We start from the raw sequence: 26,087 nt of genomic DNA on the forward strand, positions 1-26,087 counted from the left end.
TGCCTCTGCTCACTCTCCGTCAGCATTATTCTCAACAGCATAAAATAAAAGAATGAAGGACTCGGTTGATGGATTTATAACATAATTGAGGTGTAAAACTTGCTGCTTTTGCACAGAAGAATTATTGGGCTGGGCTGCTTGATGTCATGGAGCTATAGAGTATTAATTACATGCAGAAATGAAGCAGATATGTGCTCTAATTAACACAAGGAGTTCACCTCCATACCTTCAAACGCAAACACACATTTGTGCTTGTATCCTTGTGAGGACTCTTAATGAAATAATATATTCCCACGAATAAAAAGGTCCTAAATATTAATACCACATTGAGCGCCCACAGAGCACTTCATTTTCCACACGATGAGTTCTCCTGCAGAAAGACATGCACAGAGGACACATAATTCAAATAGTGGATGACAGGCATGTGTGGGAGTTAATACAGGAACATGTGTGATTCATGTGCAGGGGGTCAGAGGTAAGGGAGGTCTGGTTGTCGACAAAAGCTGGCTGTTGCCTTAGAACCCATTCCCACATGTTCTCTTCCCTCTTTCTATAAATTTCAGTCCCAAGTGACTCTGTTGTATTGTACAATACCTATTTTTTGGGCTACAACGTGTACATTTCTGTCTTTTGTTTTCAGGCGTGTCTCTCTGATGCTCTTGGTCTCTGAGGCCTGAGGGGAAGCCAGCCAATCGCAGGCTCCCATGGGACGCCCTGTGAGCCAGCATGCGCTGCTGCTGCTGCAGTGCGTGCTGGTGCTGTGGCCCGCTGGCGTTGCCAGCAGGAGAGGCCCAGTTTTGCTACCCGAGTCGCCCTGTCACAAGACAGAGCACCCAGTCGTCCCACACTCAGGTCAGTGTTTGCAGAAACACATTCGGCGGAATGGGCTTTTTGATCCAATTCATTAAGTTTTCTATTTCCTTCCATAATTGCATCAACTCTCCGGCTGTGTGTAATTATTTATGGTCTTTCTCACGTACATTTCCCATTTAGGGTCTCCGTTCCATTATCTCACTTTAATCACTTGATTTCCACCATCCATATGATCTACTTTCCACAAGACTCTTGTGCAGTGCAAGCGTACAGCTTCTCTGCTGTTTCCTTGGGGTGTCTGCTGAAATGGCACGTGCCAACGAACCTAATCATAGCATTTGCTCTGACCTGATGAATATGTGATTTTGGTTGGGAAAGTCAACTGGAGACCTTAGCTGATCTTATGTTTTGAGGGATACATTTGGAGAACATGGAGCTCAAAGAAAGTGCTTGTCTTATGGATCCTTGTCTTATGGATCCAATGTTTTGTTTTGTTTTTTAATGGTATTAGTCATGGTAATAGTCAGAGGAAGCAACATTCTCAGCAGTGCTATAAAGACCAACAGTAAACAATTATCAAATTTAGCATTAGCAACCATGTTAGCACACACAGCTTAAAACAGAAACACATACTGTCGAATTTCCTTTCCTGGAGACATAAAGCAGAAACTCTCCCTGCTGCCTTGAATTACTACTTGCCGTTTTTACAAACCACTCATCAGATTTAATTGTTGTTATCGTCAACTCAAGACAAAATAAAGAAAACAAAGTTGAACCGACTGTCTGGCCACGGTAAAGCAGCAGCGTGGCTACATCGACACACGCAGACTGCAGATGTAGAGAACAAGCATTGGTCGTTTATTACCGGTTGCTTGGTGCGCGCATAAGTTATGGTGCGGGGCTCCACGTACTGCTGACGCGTAACCATAAATCCAGCTTTGCTCATTTTGTTTCCTTGACAGCTATTGTCATTTCATTTATAAATGAGGTCAGCACTCGGCAGCAGTGGAGTGCACTGATGATGACCGAACGCACAGTTAAGTAATCCCATTCCCGACCATCATGCAGCAGCCGGCGGGAGAGCTGCCGTCAGTGGGTTTGTCCCCTTTAACGCAACCACAATGACCCATTATGCTGCTGGAACTACGCGTTTAAAATAGGGCAGCTTTAATGAAAATGGGGATAGAGGTCCAGCTTGCTTTGATTGGTCATGACAACGTGGCGGTTTGCAGGAAGTGCCTGCAAGTTTGAAAAGTTGTTGCAGGTTTTACCAGAGCCGTGAAATTCAATATGATAAATCTGCTTTTTCAAATCTTCTCTCTGGCTGCTTCACTGAGCAACTTTTCCATCTTGCGTTGCCTTGGGTGTTGCCCGGAGGAGATTACAAGATTAAATTTACAGTCAGTGGCGTCCCATCATGCCAGCAGTGTAAATATTTCCTCCAGTCTGCTTTCAGTCCATCGCCTTTTTTGTGCCCTGCTCTAAAATATCCCATCATTTGGGGAGGGAGCACACATATTAAATTCTTTTACCTCTGCATTCATCATTACACCTTGTTTATTTTCTGAGTACTGTTTCAAATTCCTAGAATAATAAACTTATTACCGTGTGTGTAGAGAGCAGGAAAGAAGAGTAAACTCTAGTTAAACCTTTTATCATCCTTCTTCGTGAGTGTCTGCTCTCTGTGGAACATGGCCTAGTGTAATCCCTGGTTGGGAAGAATGTGCAGAGGGAGGCTGCTTTGGCTCCATTCAGTGTGAACTGGGAGGACTACAAACACATTAAAGACACCCCCATCGCTCACCAACACTGCCACTCCTCTCAAATCTGATCTGTTTGTGGACCCAATGTCAGTTTCTGCAACCCTGCTAGTGTTTTGGAGCTTTAATCCAATTGAAAGAAAGAAATAATGGCACCAAATTGGCTAAATAATGAGAGGCGACACAAATTCTAGGGAGGTCTGAAATTACTTCAAGAATGATGTAATCAGCTGCAGAGCAAATTCACATCAGAGCTGCCCTCACTTGAATACTTTTAATCACATGTCTCCTTTACATTTCTTAGGCAAGTACCAGGCAAGATTAATCATATCGTGTCAACAAAGTGAGTTATTTCATTTGGGTCGGGGTTGTGATGGAATTTACAGCCTTTCCCATCTTACGCGACCCCTCTGCAGAATAGCCAAGTTGTAATAAATTGGTTTTTAATATAGGCTTTGCTTGTTGGAGCTGTTTGAGTTATATATTGCTGTTGGGGTAGTTGCACACAGAAGTTTATCCTTTTGGTAATTGAAATTTAATATTTGGCTTTTTATTAGATTTAAGGGACAAAACAGATGCTGAAATCCTGAGTAAATTGATGTACATAATACAGGAAATTAACTATTTCTGCACACATTTATCATTGTAAAATTGTTTATTTCCTCCTTTACTTCAACTAAAAGTGAACAGTTGTGAGTTAAAGAATAGTTACAGATGTGTCGTGGCAAAGATCTCTCCGGTCAAGTTCCAGCTTTCTTCCTCAGTGGTGACCCGTTAGCGAAAGGGAGTCCACATTCATCTGACCCCAGATTGGCCCAACACTGGCGCTGTGGCGCAAGAGGGTTGCAGTCCAAAAGAACGCTTTTATGGAAGAAATGTGGGGTTTGAGGAAGAAAGTGCACTCTGCACTCCAGCAGCTGTGTTTTAAATGTTTACTTTCAATCTACAATGACTAAAATAGACATAAATGCAGCTTCAGCGGGGGCCAAGTGTAAATGCGTGTGATCTATGTCCATATTTTTGCAGATATTTCTGTTATTCTCATAGAAGACATGTGTCTGGGTGAATGTTATCATAGTCTGCAGCCCGTGACGCATTCTGGATTAAAAAAAAATAGTTGCATTTGTTGTGAATCCTCTTGGGTGAAAACATTGAGGCTTTTAAAGGTTATAAACCATAAATGATGCCTTCAAGGACCAACCCCAGGGTGTGTTTCTCGGAGGACTGGAACCAGCAGAATTGTTTTACAGCCACACACCAGGCTCAACATTAAACATCCCTGAACACAGCACAAGGGGGGGGGCTTAAAGGTCATTTTATTGGGCTGTTTGGAGCAATGTTTTCAGATTCAAGCTCCGATTCATACACCACCTCTGCTCGCTGCATGGCCAAGGACAGCCCTGGTAGCCATGTGTTATTTGAATGGACCACTGGCTGCTGATGGCACGGCCAGGGCCCATCTGTATTTTGGGATGTTTTTCATTTGGCTGCTGCTGTTGCGGTCTCATGTGTCATTTCCACATGCAGAATTCATCCTCACTTGTCTAGTGGCCCGGAGAGATTGGGTCAGCTCGTTGTAATGGATTGTGTCTGTTTTTCCAACCTTCGGACCACCGGCCCCTGCTTATAAGTACAAATTAGATTTAAATTTTTATTGATTATTCATGGTGGTTGTTATGATACTCTCACTCCCCAGGGGGCAGCCACACTGTCCCGGTAATTTGAGTCAGAAGACTTTCAACTGCAAAATGTAGGTTTTTTTCTCAAAATAACATTAACGGACAGGAAACCTTTCTAGCAGAGAGTAGATCCAAAGTTCTTAACTAACTTTTTCTTTGTCGCTTAAGACTTTTTTAACAAGACAGGTGGTTTTTAACCACCGGGGGAAATCGTTTCCCACATCAGCCGAGATGAATAGTTGCCATTCTTTCTGCTGCCCAGCAGCACAAGGCTACATTTAGAGGGGATTGGCTCCTCCTTTAAGTGAACGCCTGCTGCCTTGTTCTGGATACAGGGAGAGCATTCGCTTCTGTGAATCGCTTCCATGTGTTGCCGTTGTTGCCAGCCCAGCAGTTCGGACACCGGTAGATCCGCCGCTGCCACCGCCTTTTTCTCTTGCATGTTGTGGGGGGGATGGACCTACGGTGGTGGTGACTATTAAAGGACCATCATTCATGGGACATCATTGATCAGCAAGCATCAACTTTGTTGGCTCAAATCACAAACATGTAATGCACCACAACATCATTGACTTGTTATCATTTGATAAGTTCACATAGAGCAGGACCTTGTACAGAAACCAGTAACTGCACAGTCGGATCAACAACCCCCCACCCACATTGGCATTTCACTGCAGTTTTTTGTGACAGCATAACTAATTACAATCAACTGAGCCCTCAATCCTGGAGATCGGTGTGCAGGGACACACTACATGTCCTTTTAGATGGGAGAGGAACCCACTCTGTTGCAATTTCTGGAGACACCCTGGATATGAGTCCCTGTCAGATGGAAGCCCGGCCTTGGTGTCCCTCTGTGTCAACACACAGTGATTCCTGAAATCACTGTTTAAACCGGTGTTATTAGCCTCTACTGTGATCCCACTGTCTTATTTATGAAAAATATGTTTTATTTATGAAAAGTCCCATTTATTAGAGTTTGTTCCAGAATTAATGCTCATGGGTGTGAACAGGGTTGGACTTTATGGGGTCCTTGGCTTCATCACAAAAGTGCCATAAATCCCTCCAGTGCTGTTGTGTAAGATTAAAACCCCTTTTGCCCCCTTCCCAAAAAATACCATATCATGTCTCCTGTCTTGCTACACACTCACAAACATCCTGGGGCATACACTTCATCACCCCGTTAGAGAGCCTCCCCCGGCGAATTGGGAAAATTTATGGGGGCTAGCTTGGTTCGTCAAGCGCCGGCTTCTCTCGGGGGGTGTCATGGCAACATTTGTATTCCAGAGATGCTCTCAGTGGTGTGAAGAGACAAAGAAAACCCACAGTGGCGTCAAAGGATGTAAAATTTTGTGTCTCCCATCAGAACAGAGCAGCAGCCATGACTCCAAATTATTTCCTGTTGCATGAGGCCGGTTCTGATCTCTCTTTATTTCACTGCGGGTAATGAAAATGCATGTAGAACGTGGCACTTCTTCATTGCGATCTGTCTCGTGCTGTCACTGGAGAGTTGAAAGTGAACATGCTAGTGCGGCTCTGCGTACAGCGGTGCCGTCTCGCAGCAGGTGATGTTGTTTTGTTTGGAGAGCCAGCGTTCTCCCCCTACGTGAGCCAGAGGAGCCAGATGTTCTTTGGAAGTGCCTTTTTCTCGTGCTTGGCTTGTCAACAGTTGTGCGACACTCAGAAATCCCACGTTAGTCACCGAAACTGAAAGGATGTTTTTTCTTTTTTTGATGCGGCACAGACGGCACTCTTTCATTTAAAGCTCTGTCTGACAGGTGCGTCTGAAGAGGCAGATGAAGTTTTGTGTGAAGAGAATTCAAGCTGTCTTCAGCTTCTATTGTGGCTCTGACAGAAAAGCTCCCTGGTAACTGTTTTGTAAAAAGTCAATTGGTGTTCTTTTTTTGTCCTTAATTTGCACACAGTTGCATCTATGCAGACTTCAAATATACATGTGTTTCGCTCTAAGAAGCAAAAGTATTTTTTCTGTTCATGCTTGGGATGAGCCGGCAGCTATTAGCCTTCTGCAGCTACCAGTGTCTCTGTGATTTGATGGGTCGGAGTTTAATAGGCTGGGTGCTGCGACATCCGACCTGTAGTGGATTCCATGTCAGTGTCTGTTTCCTTCCATGAAAGTCCTTCATTCATGATTCATCCACTCAATGGAAGATAATTTTCACTGTTTTGTTTCAAGTAAATCAGCAAAGAATGTCTTTAAAAGAAGTTAAATATGCAAAATACCTACAGGAGATTGGTTATTACTGGTTGTAAATTTCCAAACAGTCAAAACTCTGTTCACTCACACTCACATTTTATCTTCCTCCTGTGAATAAATAGCAGCAATTTGCCTAGTTTGTAAGAATCCACATCATGTTTGGATGTAATAAATGTTCAAACAACTGTAGTGACTTCAGCTGGCCTTTACTGGTGTGTGGTTGTGGCTGTCTCGTCTGCCAACTGGGTGGAGTTACTGTCCTTCTGACTTCAATTGTACTCCTGCTGCTTTCTTAAGATTTTATGTCAGAATGAGAGAGAGAAAAAAAGGCAGAACAAAGAAGAGACACCGCAACGGTAAATCAAACCATCTGGGTGTTTTGAGAGTTTTACGGTCCTTTAAACATAGATGATTCATCAGTATCACTGTCATAAACTGTGCGCTCTGATTGGCTGACTGTTGCCGTGTCCTGTGTTGTCTGTGGCAGAGATGGAGTCGTGGATTTTCAGGTTCAAAGCAGAAGGCACGGTCGATTACTCCCAGCTGACCTTTGACCCAGGGCAGAATGAACTGATCGTCGGTGCCAGGTAAAAGCCACGTCTGCTTGTCCTCATGTCTTGTCTCTGTGTTGCTGTCTTCAACCACCCCCACTCCTGGTCCTGCTTTTGTTGACCAACCATTCATAGCCATTTTAATCACTCTCTTTTGATGCACTGTGTCAGGAATGATCAATATTTTTTCTTCCACAGAGAAAAATTATGCTATAGAAAATTGTGGGGGGTTTTGTCCACTCAATCAGGAGCGTATATTTTCTGCAGCATACAAACATGCACATGCACTACACGCCACACTCCTCTTAATAGCTTGCAGGTCAATACAAAGAGGCTCTCCATGTTGTCAACATGAGATAACAGGGATGCACAAGAAGAAACAACAGCTCAGGCAGTCCAGGGAATTCACTAATGCACTCTAGGAACCTAGATGGAAAAAGGCTAATTAGGGAAAGTGTGTAGGTCTAGGTTTAAGTCGATTAAAGGTCAATGGAAGGGAATCCACCAGAAGCTAACAAAACTCAGATGGCTAAATGTAATGTAATATACAAAAGTATCGCAGCATTTCTTGCTGCAATCTTCAGCTCCAGCCAAATGTGTCTGAGCACCAAAAATAAATCAATCAGTCAAAAAGGAGATTTAGTTCAATTCTTGCTGCCAGCTGTTGGGTGTCTAACTGTGAAAGGCTAGTGGTTATGTGGATGGCAGGAGACAGGCGCACAAGCGTGAGTGATAATGGAAAGAGAGAGGGGTCGATGCAAATATCAATACAGTAAAACAAGGAGGGCCATGGTTGCAGGGAGACCCAGCCAGCGGGCTGCCTCTTAGAGATGGATGGAGTATTTGTAGAAGTGGAGGCAAAATGCTGAAAGAGTTTCTGAAAGGGTATATCAGGGGAAGAAAACGGTACTTGGTCTTTCAAAATTATTGCTTTTTGTAGGAAAATATGCTAGTTCTTTATCATCAATTAGCTGCAGTTTTAAGCAATGCCTCAGAAATGGTCTCCATGTGCAGACATACGGTACACTAATGCTGTTTTTTTATGGATTTATAGGGAACTGCACGCTGAGGAGTCTTCGATAGCTTAAAGAGCACAAATATCACTAATAAATAAAAGAAGAGAATTTGTGAATTTAGACAAAATTTTTAGGTTATTCAGGCTCCAGCTACAAAATGGGCTTTAATCAATGAGATAATGGTCCCAGGCACTAAATAGTCCCCAAGAAAGGGGATATCATATTTGAAGGATTGTCAGTAAAGGACATTTGTCACACCCGGATTTTGTTAACTGACTTTGAAATGCCACTCTTTCTGCCCCCTCCCTATCTTCAGGAGGGAGTAGAATACTGTAGAATATTTCAGCCCATTTTTTTCATCTACATTGAGCTCCACCAACCCAGGTGCAGCCCAGTCTATCCTTCTACACCCCTCCACCCACGGCCCTCTTTTGCTTGGAGTGAAGGGTTTCACTTCAAAGCGGGCAGAGGTTTGGAAGCTGGCTGGAGAGCAGCCCTGCAGGGGAACTCTACCGATTGACACCGTAGCCTTTGTAGGATTTGTGTGCTCATGTTTAATAGATATGGAGGGGGGATGGGTTCTTTTGTGGCTAACAAAATGTGTGAAATCTGATAACTGCCTCGCGTCATAACTCCAGTGCGACTAGGCCACAGCTTAAGGCGACTGTACATTAGCCACAGCTAGCATCATTGTGATTATCCCTGTTATTATTCAGCGATTCAACTGCACTTTGGGAGTAAAAGACCTTTGTGCACATCTCTTTTGCCAAGTCCATTTTTAAGACGATCCAACTTCAAAAAACACAAAGATAAAAGCCTGTTGAGAAAAAGCTTTAAATGTCTCCCCAGGAGGTTTTTCCCTTTTGGTCACTTCCGTCTTTTGGTTTTACAGAAATCACCTCTTCAGGCTCAATCTGGAAGACCTGACACTGATCCAGGTGAGTTTCAGTTATCACGGGCTTGGCCTGTTTGTTCTCACCTCATGTGTGAGCGTGTCTGAGTGTGTACTCGCTTGGAGTAGTGTCTGCAAAGACCTAGCATCTGAATGTCCTGGCTGATCTGATCAACTGATTGACTCCATATATGGGTTCAAATGTGTGTCCATCGCCTCTCCATATGCACCACACCCAAAATTTACAGTAGTTTATTATCCATGGGACTAAATAAAATAGTTTTCCTCAATCTGGTCAAAAATGGGGTGTTTTATTTTGAAAATCAACCTTTCTTCCCTTGTTGTTCCATCAACTTTGTGCTGCATGTCATTGGTTCGGTCAATAATACACATTTGGGACCTAAAACCAAAGAAATTAGCCTCTTTTCCACTACCTATTTTCATTTTGTTTCCAATGAAATTGTCAGGTGAAAAATTGTTCCCAAACCAAATCTTTCCCTGCAGTATGTCCCCAGTAGGGTGCAGGACTTTTCAAATTCCCAGGAATCTTTGCAGACTTTATTTCGTCTCTACAGGTTCACTTTTTAGTTTGATCTTGGTGCAAAAGAAGAGAAGCTATGAGAAGGAGATGGGCAACGAGGTCTAGACTCATTTTAGCATATTTTCTGAGGGAAAAATTCAGACCCCCATACCCCCACCAATACATAATACATCATCTGCCTGATTTAAATACATTGTAAACATTTTTTTTTTAACAAATTCCTTGACTTGGTGGAGGCTCTTGTATCACAACGCTGTGTGGCCTGGTGGGAATTCAGGTGGTATTAGCCCCAGGTGTGTGTGTGTGTGTGGGGGGGGGGGGGGGGGGGGGGGGGGCAGGCAATCTCTCACACTGACACGCTGCAATGACGATCTCATTACATGCGTGCATGCTGTATGACATTTCACGTTCCATGGTAAATTCCCATCTCATGGCAACTGTTATTGTGCATTCCGACATTCCCATGTTTTCCTTCTAGTGTTGTTCCCCTCTCCTCTTTTGCCTTCTTTCTTTCACTTGCACAGGCCTCCACAGCCAGATCCCTGGTGATACAGATGTTGGGGGGTTTTGACACACTGAGTTAACATACGTTCACGTGGCTTTACTCCTGAACAGAAGCAGCTAGGTTCCTTTGGTGACGAGGGCTCACTGCTTACGCCTTCAAAACTGAGGGGCATGGTTGACGAGGGAGAGGTTAGAGCCAGAACAAATGGATGGAATATGGGTTGAAATGAAATGAGTTGTCTTGATATCAATGTGCCTGGAACAAGAAAATGGAGAGAAAAAAAGGTCACAATAGTGAATGTGTAGAAAGCAAACAGGAAGGAATTAGACAGAGCAAATGATGAAAAAAGAGAGCCCCCCTCCCACGGAGCAAGATGCGGATTCATGCCGAGCCAGGCTTTTGTAAATGCTCACTGGGACGTAGATGCTTCATCTGTAGATGCTCTGCCCCATCCTCAAACCCAATCATTCCTCCGTCTTTATTTCATCCCGCGCTCGGTGTGGGCTGCAGCATCAGCTTCTGCTGACCCAATCAACCTCTCTTCTCCGAGACATCTCCTCGTAAGAGAATAGAAGTTGGTAATCCCTGCCAAGGCCCGGAGCCAATTTAACACAAACCCTTGCACAAGTCCTAGCTTTGCATATGAGTACACCGGGGGGAGGGATGGTTAAGGGGAAAGTTAAGGTCAGTTGCTGAGGCAGTATTCTTCCATTTGCTTCGTTTCGTTTCGTTTTGCGGGGGCAGCAGCTTCAGGAGGGATGCCCAGACAGCCTTCTCCCCGGCCACTTCCATCAGCTCTTCTGGGGGAACCCCCAGCCGCTCCCAAGCCAGGCGAGAGATGTAATTTCTCCACCTAGTCCTGGGCTGGCCACGAGGCCGCCTCCCGGTGGGACATGTCCGAAACACCTCTAAAGGGAGGCGTCCGGAAGGCATCCTAGCCAGATGCCCGAGCAGCGGTTCTACTCCGAGCCCCTCCCGGATGTCCGAGCTTCTCACCCTATCTCTAAGGCTGAGCCCAGCCACCCTGCGGAGGAAACTAATTTCAGCCGCTTGTATCCGCGATCTCGTTCTTTCGGTCATCACCCAGCATTGATGGCCATAGGTGAGGACTGGGACGTAGATCGACCGGTAAATCGAGAGCTTTGCCTTCCGGCTCAGCTCCTTCTTCACCACGACGGATCGGTTAAGCGCCCACATCACTGCGGATGCCGCTCCGATCCGCCTTCCATTTGCCATTCCATTAAATCCTATACATTAATAATATGAAGATCCCAAAGCCCCTCCAATTAAGTTTACACATATTTACCGGTACATCCACTTCCTGACTGACCAAACACAATTACAAGAGCAAAACAAAGAAAATAAAAGTCCTCTGTGTTTTGTTTCTGTTTTAACAATTCCTTACCACAGGGATTTTTCTGAATCTTTCTTTCTTTCCCACACAAGGAAAACAAAGTTACACCTCCTTGTCTTTGTGATTTTACCCTATTAAGCTCCATCAGCTGATGCCCAGTGGCAATGATTTGCTGCCTGGATGGCAGCACTAAGAGGGAGGTTGTGCCTGGAAGGGTGTGAGGCCGTGCAATACAATACTGGTTTGTGGAGAGCAGTAGCGTGGAACTATCTTTGATGAATGCTTTAAAAAACAAAAAGGAGACCGCGTCATCAGAAGTTCTGAAAAAAGGATTTTATTTAGAGGAACGATGGTTCAGTCACCCTTGAGAGACATACAAGCTTTGTCTGAGGAGTGTGACAGGGCAAGAATCATAAGGACAAGTGTGAGCGTTTTTCCTTATTCCTCATCCTTCTAGCAAGTCCTCAGACTGAAAGGCAATCCAGGGATGAATAGGAAAGAGACAGGCATTGAGTCAGCCATCCTCGTGGCCTTGATTGGAACTAATATTGGCTGCTTAAATTATCTCTTTTTTTCCCCTGTAAAAAAAAAGGCCAGAAAAGGACTTCTTCTTGCTGTCAACCTCTACCCTCCTTCTCAGTGATCTGGAAAACACTGTCAAGAACAAAAGGTTAATGCTCTTCTTTGTGCTCCACTTTCAAACTCGGGCTCTTGAGTTTAGAGACGAAGGTGAGGGATTTAACCGCACAAAATGCACAACTGGAGTCATTTTCATTGTCGGAGCATGGCATCCTTCCTTCATCTACAGGTGAATCTTCCATCTGTTCAGCTGTGTCCTCCTGCTGATCCCCGTGTCTCTTGTTCTCTGCCAGCTTTGGGCAGGTGACCACTGCTGGTGCCATTTTCCACCTTCTATGGTGCACTACAAAGAATTGGCCTTTCCGTATTCACATTGTGTTTGTGTTTGTGTTGTGGTGCCAGCTCTGATGAATGGCCAAATTGGCTGCTGTTGTAGCTGAGCTTTGATTACATGTCCATCCACAAGTCCATAGAATTATGTCTGTAGTCAATAAGCGAATGTAAAAGAGATTTCTTACTTTACAATCACGCGTTCTATGAGGACAACCGTTCCAGGAGAGTTGCATTTGAGTTGCAGGCATACAAGTCAGGAACTGAACACACCATATAAAAAGTCAAGGTGCAAATGAAAGATCGAATTGAAATAAAACATTCTTTTTAAGAGCTCGATATGCTCTCACGTTATCCTTCGCCTAATCAAAGCAGGAATTCAGAGACCGAGTTTCAAAAGAAAAACACTGAGGCACGGCATTAGTCAATAAGCGTTTGGACAAGAGGAATCAGCAGCATTGTTCGGAATATAAGAGGAGAAAAATAGCCAAGGCTTGATCCAGCTTTCCCCTTTCCTACACTGGCACAGCAATGTTGTCTGCAATCTGCCAAACGGACAGCAAGAGGCACCAGCATGCATGCTGTTAATCCATTTCTCTTTGATTTCCCGAAGTTTCCGTGCTTCGTGTCATGAGCCTGCCTATTGTAATTGTGTTTAGTCAGACAGACAATTAGGCCTGATAATCAGAGGCTAGCATAAGCCTTCCTGAAAGAGCTGTTCATTAAAGGGAACAGCGTTCATTAGAGAGACCCCGTTAGCGTCGACGTTTGATTGGCATCAGCAGGATGGGAGATGGAGAGGCTTTGTGAATTCAACAGGTTGCAGGGTCATGACTCCTTCATCTGTGACTTATATTCACTTTATGTCAAGACCCAATCAACGACTGGAACTTTCAGCCGCTTTCGTCAGCAGAGGTGAGTCTGAATATCAAATATTGTGCTTCTTCATCATCTTTAAATCTGATTAAATTCCCCCCGACCAGGATTTGTCCGGTTATCTCTCCCAGGCTGCGATCCCTTTTATTACCAAGCACGTGGCCACTCATTTCATGAAGCTAGACAGCTGTCAGCGGTGATTGCACTCTCCAGACTTTCTTTATGCAAAATACATTGAATGTCTTGTCTAAAATCAGCACCGTTAGAATTCAGCCCCTGACTCTCTCCTCCTTCCCTCTGCCCACACTGTCTCCTTTGTTTTGACTAACTACAAAGTCGGTCTTCCTTTTGTTGTTTCTTCCCAGCCCTTTCTGCTCTCATTTTCCATTCCTTGTCTTTGATTCGGTTGTTGTCCTTCTCCGCCTGTGCCCACCCCCCTCTGTGTCCTGCACTCTCCTCAAACTCACAGTAGCTCCTCAGTGTGAACGGTTCCTCTCGGAGGACGGCAGCCATCACAGAGGACAGTGTTAAGGGTCAGGACATCTCTTGAAAGTCCTTTTTTCTCTGCCTTCTCATGGATTTCTACAGCTTAATCGCACGTCCTTCTTGTGGTTATTATCAGTGGGTGCCAGGGCCCCACTTTTCTAGTAAAACAAGCATCTTAACTACTCCTTTATCTCAACTTTGTCTCATTTCACGCTGATAATTTTATGTTCCATCAGCATACTTAAGTGGTACCTTCGTATGCACCAAACAATGAACAGGAAGATTCTTTTTCTTTTCTTTTCTTCCAGGTATCTTCTAATTAAATATCTAAGCTTTGTTGTGAATCATTCCGAGACCTTTCTCACAGCTTTTATTATAACAGCTTTGTCATCCTTGATGAATGAGATGTAAGAAGCAATAAATATCCTCTAACAACTCTAACATTGCTCTTCAAGAGCCTTTTTTTCGAGCAAGTGTTCTCTGCTCACTCAGTCTTCTGTTATGGTCTCGTATTCTTGGTTTGTCCCGTAAGCCTTGATTATCTCTCACTTTTATCTGGATTGCGAAGAAACTGCAGACTCCTCATGATTAAATTTTCGCATGGGACTGATTGGCCCTCGGATCACAGCAGCTGAACAGAAGCATGTTAATGAGCTTTTAATGATTCTTAATGATTCTTCTACTTTCTTCTGCATGCATGTGACTCTGCTCTGTACTCTGGGCAATTTGAGGCAGGGCAGCTGTATAGGGAATCTTTAATAGTCAGTGATGCCAGCACGTCTCCCACCTACGGGCTTCAGATATCTTCTTCTTCTGCTTGTAACTTTATGGCATATTGTGATTGATTTATTTTTTTATTTTTTTACATTAAACACAAGTGAGTCGGGATTGGGGCTACTAGCAGGCCCCTCCTGTGATGAGAGGAACTCAGTCATATCCCACATTTAGCCAGCTGGATGCGCTGCGCTGCTCATGCAGATGTGAGTTGGAGCCGTGTTGTGCCCTGAGAGCAGTGCTGTATGAACACACACACACACACACACACACACACACACACACACACACACACACACACACACACACACACTGGTGAGAAAAGAAGAGTAGCCAGCTCCAATTAACACTTTTATCCTCCCTCAATACACCCCTTAGCTGTCTCCTCCCTTTAATCTCCCTAATGTTACTGCCTATGTGTACATTTATACAAGTTTAAACATACAGGGTGGCTTCCAAATCACCAAAGGCTGCTGAGGCAGAAAAGCAAAATCCCTGTCGTAAAACATGCCACAGTTTTTGGAGCCTTCTCACGCAGGGAATAAAAGGAGTTCTCAAAGAGCGGGGCTTTCCTCTCTCATCTCGTCCCAACATATAAAACATCCCAGCACCAAGGTGAAATCTAATATTTCCCTTCAGTTGGTGATATTTACTACATAATCCCTTAGAGAGCTACAGCATTTGCTACTGAACACTATCTAGAATGTTCCTTGTGGAAAAAGTTCCCAGGATAATTGTATTTTTTTGTAGAATCTTCCGTCTTGTCAGTATTCCTTTCCCTGCCCTGACTAGTGGCAGCGACGGCTAATTCTGGCTGTGAGTGGCTGTCCCAAGGCTAGTTGGATGAAAAGAACTGATGTTCAATGATTAAGCTCCCCCAGAGGTCATGTTGAAATTAAACATTAGAAATCAGAGAATGCTGTGTTTTGTCCCCTTGTGGACAAGGTCATTTTGAGGTTTTATCAAATTCCTCTCCCTCCTGTAGTCAAATGTAAAGTTGCACAGTTTGGGGTTTTATTTCACACACAAATCTCTCTGGGAATGTCCCCCGGTCCCTCGACCATAAATCAAATTTGCTTGGGTCCTGCTACTTCAGTTTTCTTCCCAGTGCCCACTAATTAGATCACGTGCCTGTGTTTAGGATGATTTAAACAAAAGTGTTTGTCTGTGGAGGGTGGTGGGGGTGGGATCTCTAATACAGTGAAAACATAACTTCAGGAGCTTTAAATTTTCCTGTTTTCATACATCGGGCTGTGACACGGCATCTCAAACCCATCCCACATTCGCCTTCAAAAACACACGTTTTGAAGCCTTCTACGGTGCTCTCAGGCTGATTCTGCAGTTATCTGTGACAGTGAGTCACCTTGCTTGAAATTGATCTTTAAAAGTTTGTGCTGTTGAGTTGGGAGCCAGGGATTGTGTGCATTTGCAGGACTTTACTGAGGAGCACTCATGCGGCTGGTCCATGTGTATGTCTCCCGGATGGTTTATTGGCAGCCTTGTGTTGTTTATCTCTCACTGTAGGAGGCGGAGTGGCACTGTGATGAGTTCACCAAGGGAGCCTGCTTTAGCCGTGGAAAATCTGAGGTGAGTTTATGTGATGCTTGAAAATATTCCTTAATCTCACCCTTCTTACCAGGCTGTGATGAACTGGACAAGTCTAGACCGGTCCTCCAATCTCCCCTCATCTTCCTTGGTTTCTTTTGATTGTTTAGCCACTAATGGAACTTTTGGGTATTTAAAGAAGTCGTGAAGCACTGATATAGAGCTGTTAATTGAATATAAATGCACGGGAACTTTAATTTTGCTCTATCAATTTACACTTTCGCCATGGAACTGCTGATAGGCAAATGAAGGCAAATATCAGTAGGCTAATATTGTCATTTGCACACTGTGAAGCCTCTTAGCTACCAGCAGCAAGAAAATATCATAAAATCAAATAAAGCTAGCAAGAATGTCCAACAGATGTTGCTGTGTTTATCGTATATGTCGGCATGTAGTGTTTCCCCGACAGCTGCTCCGGCTATATGCAAACCACAGACATTGAGTTTTTACCTGAGTCCAGTGTTTGCTTTTTTTTTTTTTTTTTGGCCCATTCCACACCAGATCCAGACTGGGGGAGATCTAACGTGTTTCTTCCTATTTGAATTTGCATGAAAGCACTGATGTTGAGATCTACACAGGTTGTTCATTACACCGACCAATAACTAATTAATTGCGGCAGATTCTGTTTAGAATGCAGCAAAACAACAGAAAGACTCTGTGAAAACAGGTAGGATACTTTCATACACAGCTTTAAAGCCTTCTAAGTTCCTTTTAATTAGCAGCTTTATTAAAACAGTAAACAAAGAGGATTTTAGCCACGCCCTCTTTGTTCTTCTGCATGTCTAAGCAACTGTAATGGTGAAAAACGTGTTTTACAGCGCTTCCCCATCTACCAAGGAAGTTCCTATGAGCCGATGGTGGCTGCCCACCCCTGCTCCCAGTGAGTCGTGCACTCGTCCTCCTGTGATCTGAAATAGCCGCGGACAGCCCAGCAGGATTTATAGAGAGCCGCTGGTGTCTGGGAGCGCTGAATTCTTTGCTGACTCTAATGGGATGTGGACTAAGAATAACATTAAAGGACCCTCAGTAGTTTGTTACCCAGCTCGTTGTGCCACCATCAGCCGTCAGTTTAGCTGCTGAAGCGACGTCGGACCAATTATTTGAGTAAATCACGTACAAATTACGTACCATTTTTCTTTTTCTTAAATATAAAATCCATCCACTCCCCTTTGCTCCTTTGATTTATTTCAACATAAGGAAAAGTGAGAATAAATGAAACTTTGCAGCACTCGATAGCCTCTTTAATAACAGGCAAGCCAGGCGTAGTGGGATCTGTATTGTACTGTACAGTCAGACGGATATATGTAGGCACGTTTTCATAAACAAATCAGGACCGTGCGCATTTTGCAAATATTAAATATGCCGTTTACTGTAGAGACAAACTGTGGAGAAGAGCTGAATTATGCAGAACCCACGTGGCACACCCCCGCTTGTGCTCAGAATGAGCAGAACAAACAGGGCAGCTATAACAAGCCTCCGAGCGTCTCAGGCCGTGCAGAAAGAAACACCTTGTTTTATGGGTCCACCTCAGTTGAGGGAAATAAAGGGCCATCCCCTCCTTTAGTCCTGCTTTGGCTATTTGCTGCCCTCCTCTCCTAAATCAGACCCTTGGGGAGGTGCAGCTAAAACCGTAACTGATTTACAGGGTTTTAAATTTCTGCAAGAGCTCCTCTACCAACAGACCCTTTCGGGGTGAAGTGAGCGCCTGACTTTATCACCTCATCGGACAACAGCAACCCCAGAGTTGATAAAACCCTCCCTTTGATTATTTGGCATTCACCCACTTCACCTGTGTGCTTTTAATTAGTCCTTATAGATTTGCCAGAATTCTCATCTGGAGGTCCAAAAAAGCTTTCATTTATCTTTAATTAAGAGACGAGTGGCTCAGCTTGGTCAATGTGAGTGTAAATAGGTTGCGATTAATTGCAGCTCCAGCTTGACAGGACATTTTCATTAGTCAGCGAGGCCCACCAGTCCTCAAACCAGCCCCCTATTACGGTGTAACACGGTCATGATTTGTCTCTGCCGGGCTCAGCCACGGTCCGCACTGATCCTCCCATGGCCGAAGATGTTTAAGCCATTTCTGGGGGTAAAGCGTAATTTTGTGTTCCTGCCTAATAGCATCGCCTGGCAATAGAGAGATAATGGCACTGCGGTGTGTTTTCACAGGAGGAGTGCCAGAACTACATCAGAGTGCTGCTGGTGAACGGGAACAGGCTGTTTACCTGTGGAACCAACGCCTTCACCCCCATCTGCACCAACCGAACGGTACTGCTTCAGCTTCTGTTGTAGTTTCTGTAAAAGTGTAGCGCACATTTTAAACACGTCTCTGAAAGTTGGTGGTCGGTGGATTAGTGGGTGGCTAATGTAAGCTGTTTTCTGCAGGTTTGCCATTGCCAGTTTCTGCCGAGTTTGTCAAAAATGACAAAGTTTCAAACCATTTTAAAAGCTTTCTCTCCCTCTCTTGCTTCTAAAAACCAATAACCATCTTGTATAACAACCATCACTGTTCAGTTTTATTTTCCATTTCTCTTCTGTCTGTTTTTGAAATGCTAAATAAGTGAAAATCTATGGACCAGCGGGCATCAACCCCAGAAAGCACCTTTGATTCTGTCATTATCCTGCAATAGCAGTAATACGTGCCAGCTGGTGAGCCAGATAACGTCCCCAGTATGGAGAACCACCGTGCATTGATTGAATTGACAGTGTCAGAAGAAAAGGTCAAGGTTGATAAACGCGTCTAATCAGTGCGTGACAGCAAGTCGTGGGGATCATCTTATGGGATTTACACGCTGAGCTCTTGTTTTTGCAGCTGGAAACTTGGTAAATTTCAGTATCAAAACCGAGCTTCTAAAGCTTTTACCGTATTTTCACGACCATAAGGCGCACTGTAATAAAAGGCACAGTCTCAGTTATGGGTGCTATATCTGTATTTAAAACATACATAAGGCACACCGTATTATTAGGCGCACGCTAAAACATACAGTAAAAAATGACAACGGAAGTAAAACAGTGACTTTCGACACATTTATTGAACAAAATATTCATTCTTCCGCCACAAAACCATCGAAGTTTTCATCTTCTGTATCTGAATTAAGCAGCTGCGCTATTTCAATGTCCAATGTAGTATCTGAAGCCTGTGTATCTATTCTGTGCAGGCCTTTACTTCTGTAAGGCCGCAATGTGTTTAGCAGCCAGCCTGATGCCATATTAGGATATGCTACACATGTGTCCTGTGTCTTCTGCCTTACTGTAAGATCGCAATGGAAGTCTTGTTATTGCTAAGAGATGATGCTGGAGCCTGTAGGCTCCTGGTTGTTCTCCATATGAGGATGTGTAGCATGAAGCCTTTCTACTACTCCCATGTTTGGTATTAATTGAAATCGATGCCATTGGGTTTGCTATATTGTGTAGCATGAGGTCATCAGAAAAGAATGTGTTTACTTAACTGTATAAGAAGAAGCTATTGATGTAAACACTTCGGAGTTCTTCACCAACGGGACCGCAAAACCTCCCTCGGGCAAACTGCAGTGTCCAATAGATACCTGACTGTTCTCTCCAATAAACATCTATGATAACAAAGTCGGTGTCTGCGAAGATTCCTTCTTCATCAACACATCTCGGCTACCACCAGAAGAAAATTCACAACACCAACATCCCAAATTCCTCTTCTTCATCATTTGAATCAGACTCACCGACCGGTTCCGCTTCAGCGTTGATGCCAGCTTTTGTGAAAGCTCTTACAATACATGAAGACGGTATCATAGCCCATGCGTCTACTGGACGCGTTTATCTTGTCGCGGCAGTAGGTGCGGAAGATGGCCACCCTCTCCTGGTAATCCGCGGGCAGCCGCTGCACAACAGTTGTTCTTGCTCGTATGGAGAGATGCCGCCTCCTCATGAAGCAAAAACACCAAGACAGACCTCATTGGAAGTGCTCAATGTCCATTTCTTCAGCAATCGCTTTGGCCTTTTGTCGAATGGTGACAGTAGAGACGCCCCTTCCAGTTGTTCGCTGTTCCACAACCAACTGTTCCACTCGGTCTTCCAGCTCGGGCCACCTTGCTTTGTTCCCGTGGAAATTCAGCTTTGTCTTCCTCACTTTCATTCACTTTCTTGTTTTCTTCATTTTCTGACCATGGACTCATTTACATTAAAATGTCTTGCAGCTGCTCGATTGCCATTTTCAGCCGCATATTCGATGGCCTGTACTAGTTTAAAGTAAGCCTCATACGCGTGTTGCTTGACCGGCGCCATTTTAAGGGGTCCTTACGCATAGGTGTGCTGCTAATCGATGGGCGGAGCGTTTACCGTAGTGCACTTACCAAAGGCACACAGCAGATTTTGGAACTCAGTCCACACACAAGGCGCACCATATTATAAGGCGCACCATCGATTTTTGAGAAAATCTCAGTGTTTTAGGTGCGCCTTATAGTTGTGAAAATACGGTACTTCTCTCATGATGCCAGCTTTCAAAGAGGTATAATAAACTTTAAAGTCTGAGTTTTAGCTGATTTTGCTACATTAATCATTAATTTACATTTCCAACCAATATTTTAGCATCATTTATGTGGGATTGATGACATTGTGGCTCAGATCTTAGAAAAAATTTCAAGATTTGCACACACTCAACGCTCTCACCCAGGTGGACTGTGGACCTCGAAGACTGGGTCTGGCAAGGGGCAGTGGGCAGCACTTTACTTTACTGGGTGTGGAGCACTAATTATATCTCAGCATCGTAGCTTACAGCTATAGACGCAACCTGACTCGGCACAGACTGTAAAATAACTATTGTGTGGCTGCAACAATGAAGGAGCATCACCTATGAACATTTGTCCAAGGTTTTTGACCGTCAGCGATAATTACTGACACTTGAAAATACCAAAGCATTGCGCTTTTCTGAAAACAAGCATGTGCATCTGCTTTGTGGCCGATCACAGGAGATGGAGGCAAAGGTTTGCTATTATGTTGACATTTGTTTTTTTTGTCAAGAAGCACACCATCCAAAGGTCACAGATTCATAATGCAGTTTACCACTGTGAAAATACATATAGCTGAAATGTCATGACATTATTACGGCTGTATTTCATGAGGTATTGTCATATTTATCCACTGAAAGATGTTTAATGCCAAACACTGGCCTGGGCTCCGAAACCGCCATCCGACAGATTTATGGTCGACTGCGACGCGCAAGAGAGGAGGAGCCGAGCGCCTTGTTAGACCGATAAGTGCCCGGAAGTTGTAGATTAAACAGCTGTTTAATTTCTTGAGATTGCAGCCGCACCGTCTCCGTTGATGACTGCGATGGCGGCGATAATGAAAACGATAGCAGCCATCAGAGAGGTGTTTTTCTGAGGGAAAAAGTCATTAGAGGGAAGGAAGCAGGGCCTCCTTGTTGCAAAAAAATATATCAAGGAGCCCATTTCCACCACTGAGCAGCTTTCGGGATGATAAGACGTCAAATTTTTATTTTTATTTATTCATTCATTATGGGGAACAGTATCCACGTTGGCTTTAATTGAAGCGCCAAATTCATTATTTTTTTACATTTTCAGCTATTATTGCTGGGAAAAAAGGGGGATGTAAATCAGAAGAACTAAATCTTTCAATTATATCAAGAAAAACACTGTGCTCAGGGAAATGGAAACATGACTAATTCTAAGATTCAGGAGAAATTTGTGCAGAAACAACTGAGCATACATCAATGTGGAACTAATGCGCCCATTGACTTCGACACCCGTCATTGAGCTGTCATTGAAAACACTAAAAGGAGAAGCACTTCGGTGTCCCGCAGCTGCTGAGTGAGCCACAGAGGCAACTCTCACTCCACCTCCTTAGCAGGCGATGGATGCTCTTACCTAATTATCAGCCTCCTTGTTTTTCCTAACTGGCTCGATTGACGTAAAGGTGGGCACTGGAGCCTGCTGGAAGAGTTCTGTCAATAGCCGGCTTTCATTCCCGTCAGCCGGAACTCAGACAGCACCACTCTGTTTCTTCTCTGTCCTGGTGGAGCAGAGGTGGTGGCAGTTGAGAGAACCCTTTGATCCACATTGACTGGCTCCAGGAAACCCAGCCAAAGTACTCAATGCCCCCCCCCCCCCCCATCCGACACATGTGCTGAATGGAGTCTGGCCTCTGATTGGGAAGGAGCCGTTTGGATTATTCCAAATGTGACAACATGTAAAGGAGAATTTCAGCTGCGCAAGTTTTCAAGCCTCCTAGCTGGAAAGAATGTTGACTGATGGGAAAGTAATTGCATATTGAATTATTTTCTTTTTTGTATCTGAAAACCTCACATTAGCACCGTCTTTATTTGTGTGTTTCGTCACGCAGTCGCCCACAGATGAACTTGGGTGGAAGCGCAAACCATGAGCTAATCCCTTGTCACAGTGTTTATTTTTACTACATAAAATGTAATTACATGTGGGATTTAAGACTCCAAATGTCCTAAGAAAAAACAACTAAGCACCAGTGTAGCATGTCAGGTCTAAGTAATGGTCACGCTGGAGAATACAAAAGCGGGAAGTTGGATTTGGTCTCACTTTTAAAGACTGCAGCTCACATGAAGCCTCTTTTAAACTCAAGTTAAAGTTGAGCTATAATAGTGTGACACAAACCAGAGAGCCAGGGAGGCTCTCGCTCTGTTGCTAGGTAGATTTTATCCAGTTGCAAATGTGTTATTTCCATCCATGCAGCATCTGCAGTGACAGAAAGAGAGCAAATGTATCTTCAGGGTCTGTTATAATTTTTTTTTTTTTTTTTTTTTTTTACAAATGGTCAGAGCCGATTCAAGGTAAGGATGCACACAATCCCTCCTCGCAAGCACATTCAGAGGTTTTCAGAACCTCTGGTGACCAGAACGAGATAAAGCGTGTGTTTTGTTTATCTGCACCACATGAGAAAGAACAACTGTTTGATGCTTATTCTTTGAGACGTCCAAACAGACAAGCTGAGGCTGACATAAGCGCTGTGCATGAACTGCAGCAGCTACAGTTGATAAAAACAGTTTGTAGCTTTGGACTGCTAATTTTTACCTATGCTTCACCTCTATTTGCATCTCACCACCTGAATGTGTAATTAAAGTACCTCATATGGGGTGACCTTTGTGCTGTTAACCATTTTTCTTGTTTCAGCTGACCAACCTGACGGAGATCCATGACCAGATCAGTGGGATGGCTCGCTGCCCCTACAACCCCCTCCACAACTCTACTGCCCTCATCACCTCCAGCGGGGAGCTCTACGCCGCCACTGCCATGGACTTTTCTGGGAGGGACCCTGCCATTTACCGTAGCCTGGGCGGGTTGCCGCCACTTCGCACAGCCCAGTACAACTCAAAATGGCTGAACGGTAACTATGTTGGATTAAATGTTGGATTTAAAGCAAAATTTGGATTTGCTGTCACAGTGATGGGAAATTAGCATAGAGCTGATGACATTCCAGCAAGGATTTACATGGAAACTTTCATTTCTGATTTTTAAATGAGTGCTTCAATTAATGCCCATTATCCTCCTGTGTAGTCTTGAAAAACAAGAAAAAAGATCTTTCTTTTTTGAAATTGTTCCATCAGTGCCATTATTAAAAAAAACAAAAAAAAACATAACAAGACTTCCAAAGTTACTTGGCAACTACAAGAATGTAGTTTGGCTCCATCTTTCTCCACATTTTTTTGAGTTCCTCAGAAATCAATCACTCTATTTAAAAAAAGAAAATCTGCAGCAAAAGGTTGGGGAGCTTAAAGGTGTGAAGTCAGAAGAGCGGCCCGTTGGTATCTTGTCAGCAAGCGGCTTTTATCTGATTCACATTTAAGCTAAATTGAAAAAAAAAAAATTAAATGCCGCCTCACATATCGCTTTGCAGCAACCTTCTGGGAAAAGGCTTAATAACTAATTTTATGGCGAATTGATTTTCTCATACCCCCACCACCCCCCTGCTCTCCACAAAGGTGCAGAAGGGAAGAGGGTTGTGGGGGGGAGGGGGAAGGGGCGCTTTCGTTTAAAGGTGAATTAAATCAGTGTCACCAAGAATAAAGTGAAGTTTCAGCTCCAGTAATGTCATACATAAAGATGAACATCTCGGCGTGACACTGTTGTCAGGACTGAGAGCTATTACGCTAAACCTGTTTCGGCCATTTCTCATTCTGACCTTTAGGAATGGGGGGGGGGGGGAGTGGGGTGAAAAATGGGTATTCTTAATACAGCACAACATTATTAATAACACAGCCCGTGGTTGTTAAATCCCGCCTCCTGCTGGTGTGTGGGCTTCACGCCTGCTCTGAGTCGATCAGTTGTCCCACTCACTCAACCTCAACTGTTGTTTTTAGGTGTTGCTCCTCCACTCTAACCTCCCACCCTCTTTCCTCAGAACCCAACTTTGTTGCCTCCTATGACATCGGCAACTTCACCTACTTCTTCTTCCGGGAGAACGCAGTGGAGCATGACTGCGGCCGGATGGTTTTCTCGCGCGCCGGGCGGGTGTGTAAGAATGACATCGGTGGTCGGTTCCTGCTGGAGGACACGTGGACCACATTCATGAAGGCCAGGCTCAACTGCTCGCGCCCAGGGGAGATCCCCTTCAACTACAACGAGCTGCAGGGGACCTTCTACCTGCCCGAGCTGGAGCTGCTCTATGGCATTTTCACCACCAATGTGTGGGTAACATGCACTTTTCTCAAAAGCACTCACAGTGATATTCTCGAAGTTCTGTGTGCACCAACCATGTTTTCTGTCTAGAAAAAGGCTGCTAAAAAAAAAACTACACCTGCAGGAGTGGTTCAGATGACACGTATGAAAATATAGACCTATTGCCTCCAACACATGATTTTATGTCAGTATTCACAAGCCCTCCTGTTTTCATCCACTTAAAACTTTTAACTCTGGTATAGTGTCAATATTTTCCCTGACAACTTCAACATTAATGCATAAAAAGCATTGGGATTTGACAGCTGACAGCAAAGCAGTCAACAACATGTGCACGAGTGTGAGTGTTGGTTGCATGATGCCATTGATCTACATGAATTCCTGGATTGTTAAAATAGAAATGTCATCTTCCTGACTGTAGCTGCATCCTCTCTTCTTTCTCACCACGATGCCTTTAGGTGAAGTGGGGAAAAAAAGAGTTTGACACTTGTTTTAATTTTTTACAATTCCAAATGTGGCAACGCTAGTGAGAACAAGACTGAGAAGTATACAGAAAAAGGTCAAGAATGATCCCTGTACCCTATTTAGAGCTCAAATTGTATGCCATCATGCAGTGTTGAAGGTTTTGAACAACTCTGCTCTCTAACCAAGGAATCTATCCCATCATCCGTTGTGGATGCAGGCCACACATGACATTCGTATCAACAAGAACAAGGAGGATGTTGTATTTATTACTCACTGACGCTATGATGCCTAGTGTCCAAAAGTGGGTTTAACCAGCAAATTCCCCAAGTACAGTGGGACCTCTACTTACGAACGTCTCTACATGCGAAATTTTCAGGTTACGAAACGTCTCAACGGGAAAATATTTCCTCTTGTTACGAACGAAATTTCAGGATACGAAAGGCAAAAATACGCTACCGCTGCTACGCAGCTCGCGGAGTTTAGCGAACGCAAACATGCTTGTAGCTGCTCTGCCATTGGCTATTGACTAGCATCTTCCTGTAATCCCAAGGACTAGGAGGGATGTCAATATGTAAATGTTTGTGTGCATCCCAGCGTTTTCTTCATCTTTTTCGGGATTTATTGTGGGTGTTCAAATGTTTGTCCATTAGATGGCGGTGTTAACGTTCGTTGCTAGTAATGACGGCTAATTTAAGATTAGCCTGTAATAAAGTTAATTTTGTTCCTGGAGAAGCCTTGCACTGAATTCCTACATTTATTGTGCAGTAATCTAATTGTAACATGTATTTGTTACATGTTTTGATGCATTTTTATGATTTATAAAAAAAAATTATGTCCGAATTTTTGGGGGCTTGGAACGGATTACGGCATTTAAATGGCAAATACGTCTCTACTTACGTAATTTTCAGGTTACGAAACAACTTCCGGAACAAATTAATTTCGTAAGTAGAGGTCCCACTGTAGTCCATTCAAACCCTGCTTCCTTGAGAAAAGTGACTGACAGAGATTTTGGA

At 43.9% G+C, this 26,087-nt stretch overlaps 1 protein-coding gene across 10 annotated transcripts in view; it reads left to right on the top strand.

Annotated features, from left to right (window-relative positions):
• Window positions 1–26,087, top strand: part of sema5a (sema domain, seven thrombospondin repeats (type 1 and type 1-like), transmembrane domain (TM) and short cytoplasmic domain, (semaphorin) 5A) — a 91,955-nt gene that overhangs the window by 20,699 nt on the left and 45,169 nt on the right. For 7 of the 10 annotated variants that reach the window (XR_003889830.1, XR_003889829.1, XM_029842850.1 and 4 more), the window contains 8 exons: window positions 641–852; window positions 6,952–7,051; window positions 8,924–8,969; window positions 15,893–15,955; window positions 18,143–18,241; window positions 22,755–22,766; window positions 23,107–23,320; window positions 24,335–24,620. Coding sequence is in view for 8 of the 10 variants with exons in the window: in XM_029842850.1 (XP_029698710.1) it covers window positions 705–852; window positions 6,952–7,051; window positions 8,924–8,969; window positions 15,893–15,955; window positions 18,143–18,241; window positions 22,755–22,766; window positions 23,107–23,320; window positions 24,335–24,620 (968 nt within the window). In the remaining 2 variants the exon portion in view is untranslated. The remainder of the gene's footprint in view (window positions 1–640; window positions 853–6,951; window positions 7,052–8,923; window positions 8,970–15,892; window positions 15,956–18,142; window positions 18,242–22,754; window positions 22,767–23,106; window positions 23,321–24,334; window positions 24,621–26,087) is intronic. The other 3 variants (XM_029842851.1, XM_029842852.1, XM_011607812.2) reach the window with 2 other exon arrangements.

The sequence above is a fragment of the Takifugu rubripes genome, chromosome 10 (genome assembly GCF_901000725.2).
Source record: "Takifugu rubripes chromosome 10, fTakRub1.2, whole genome shotgun sequence".
Taxonomy (NCBI): Eukaryota; Metazoa; Chordata; class Actinopteri; order Tetraodontiformes; family Tetraodontidae; genus Takifugu; species Takifugu rubripes.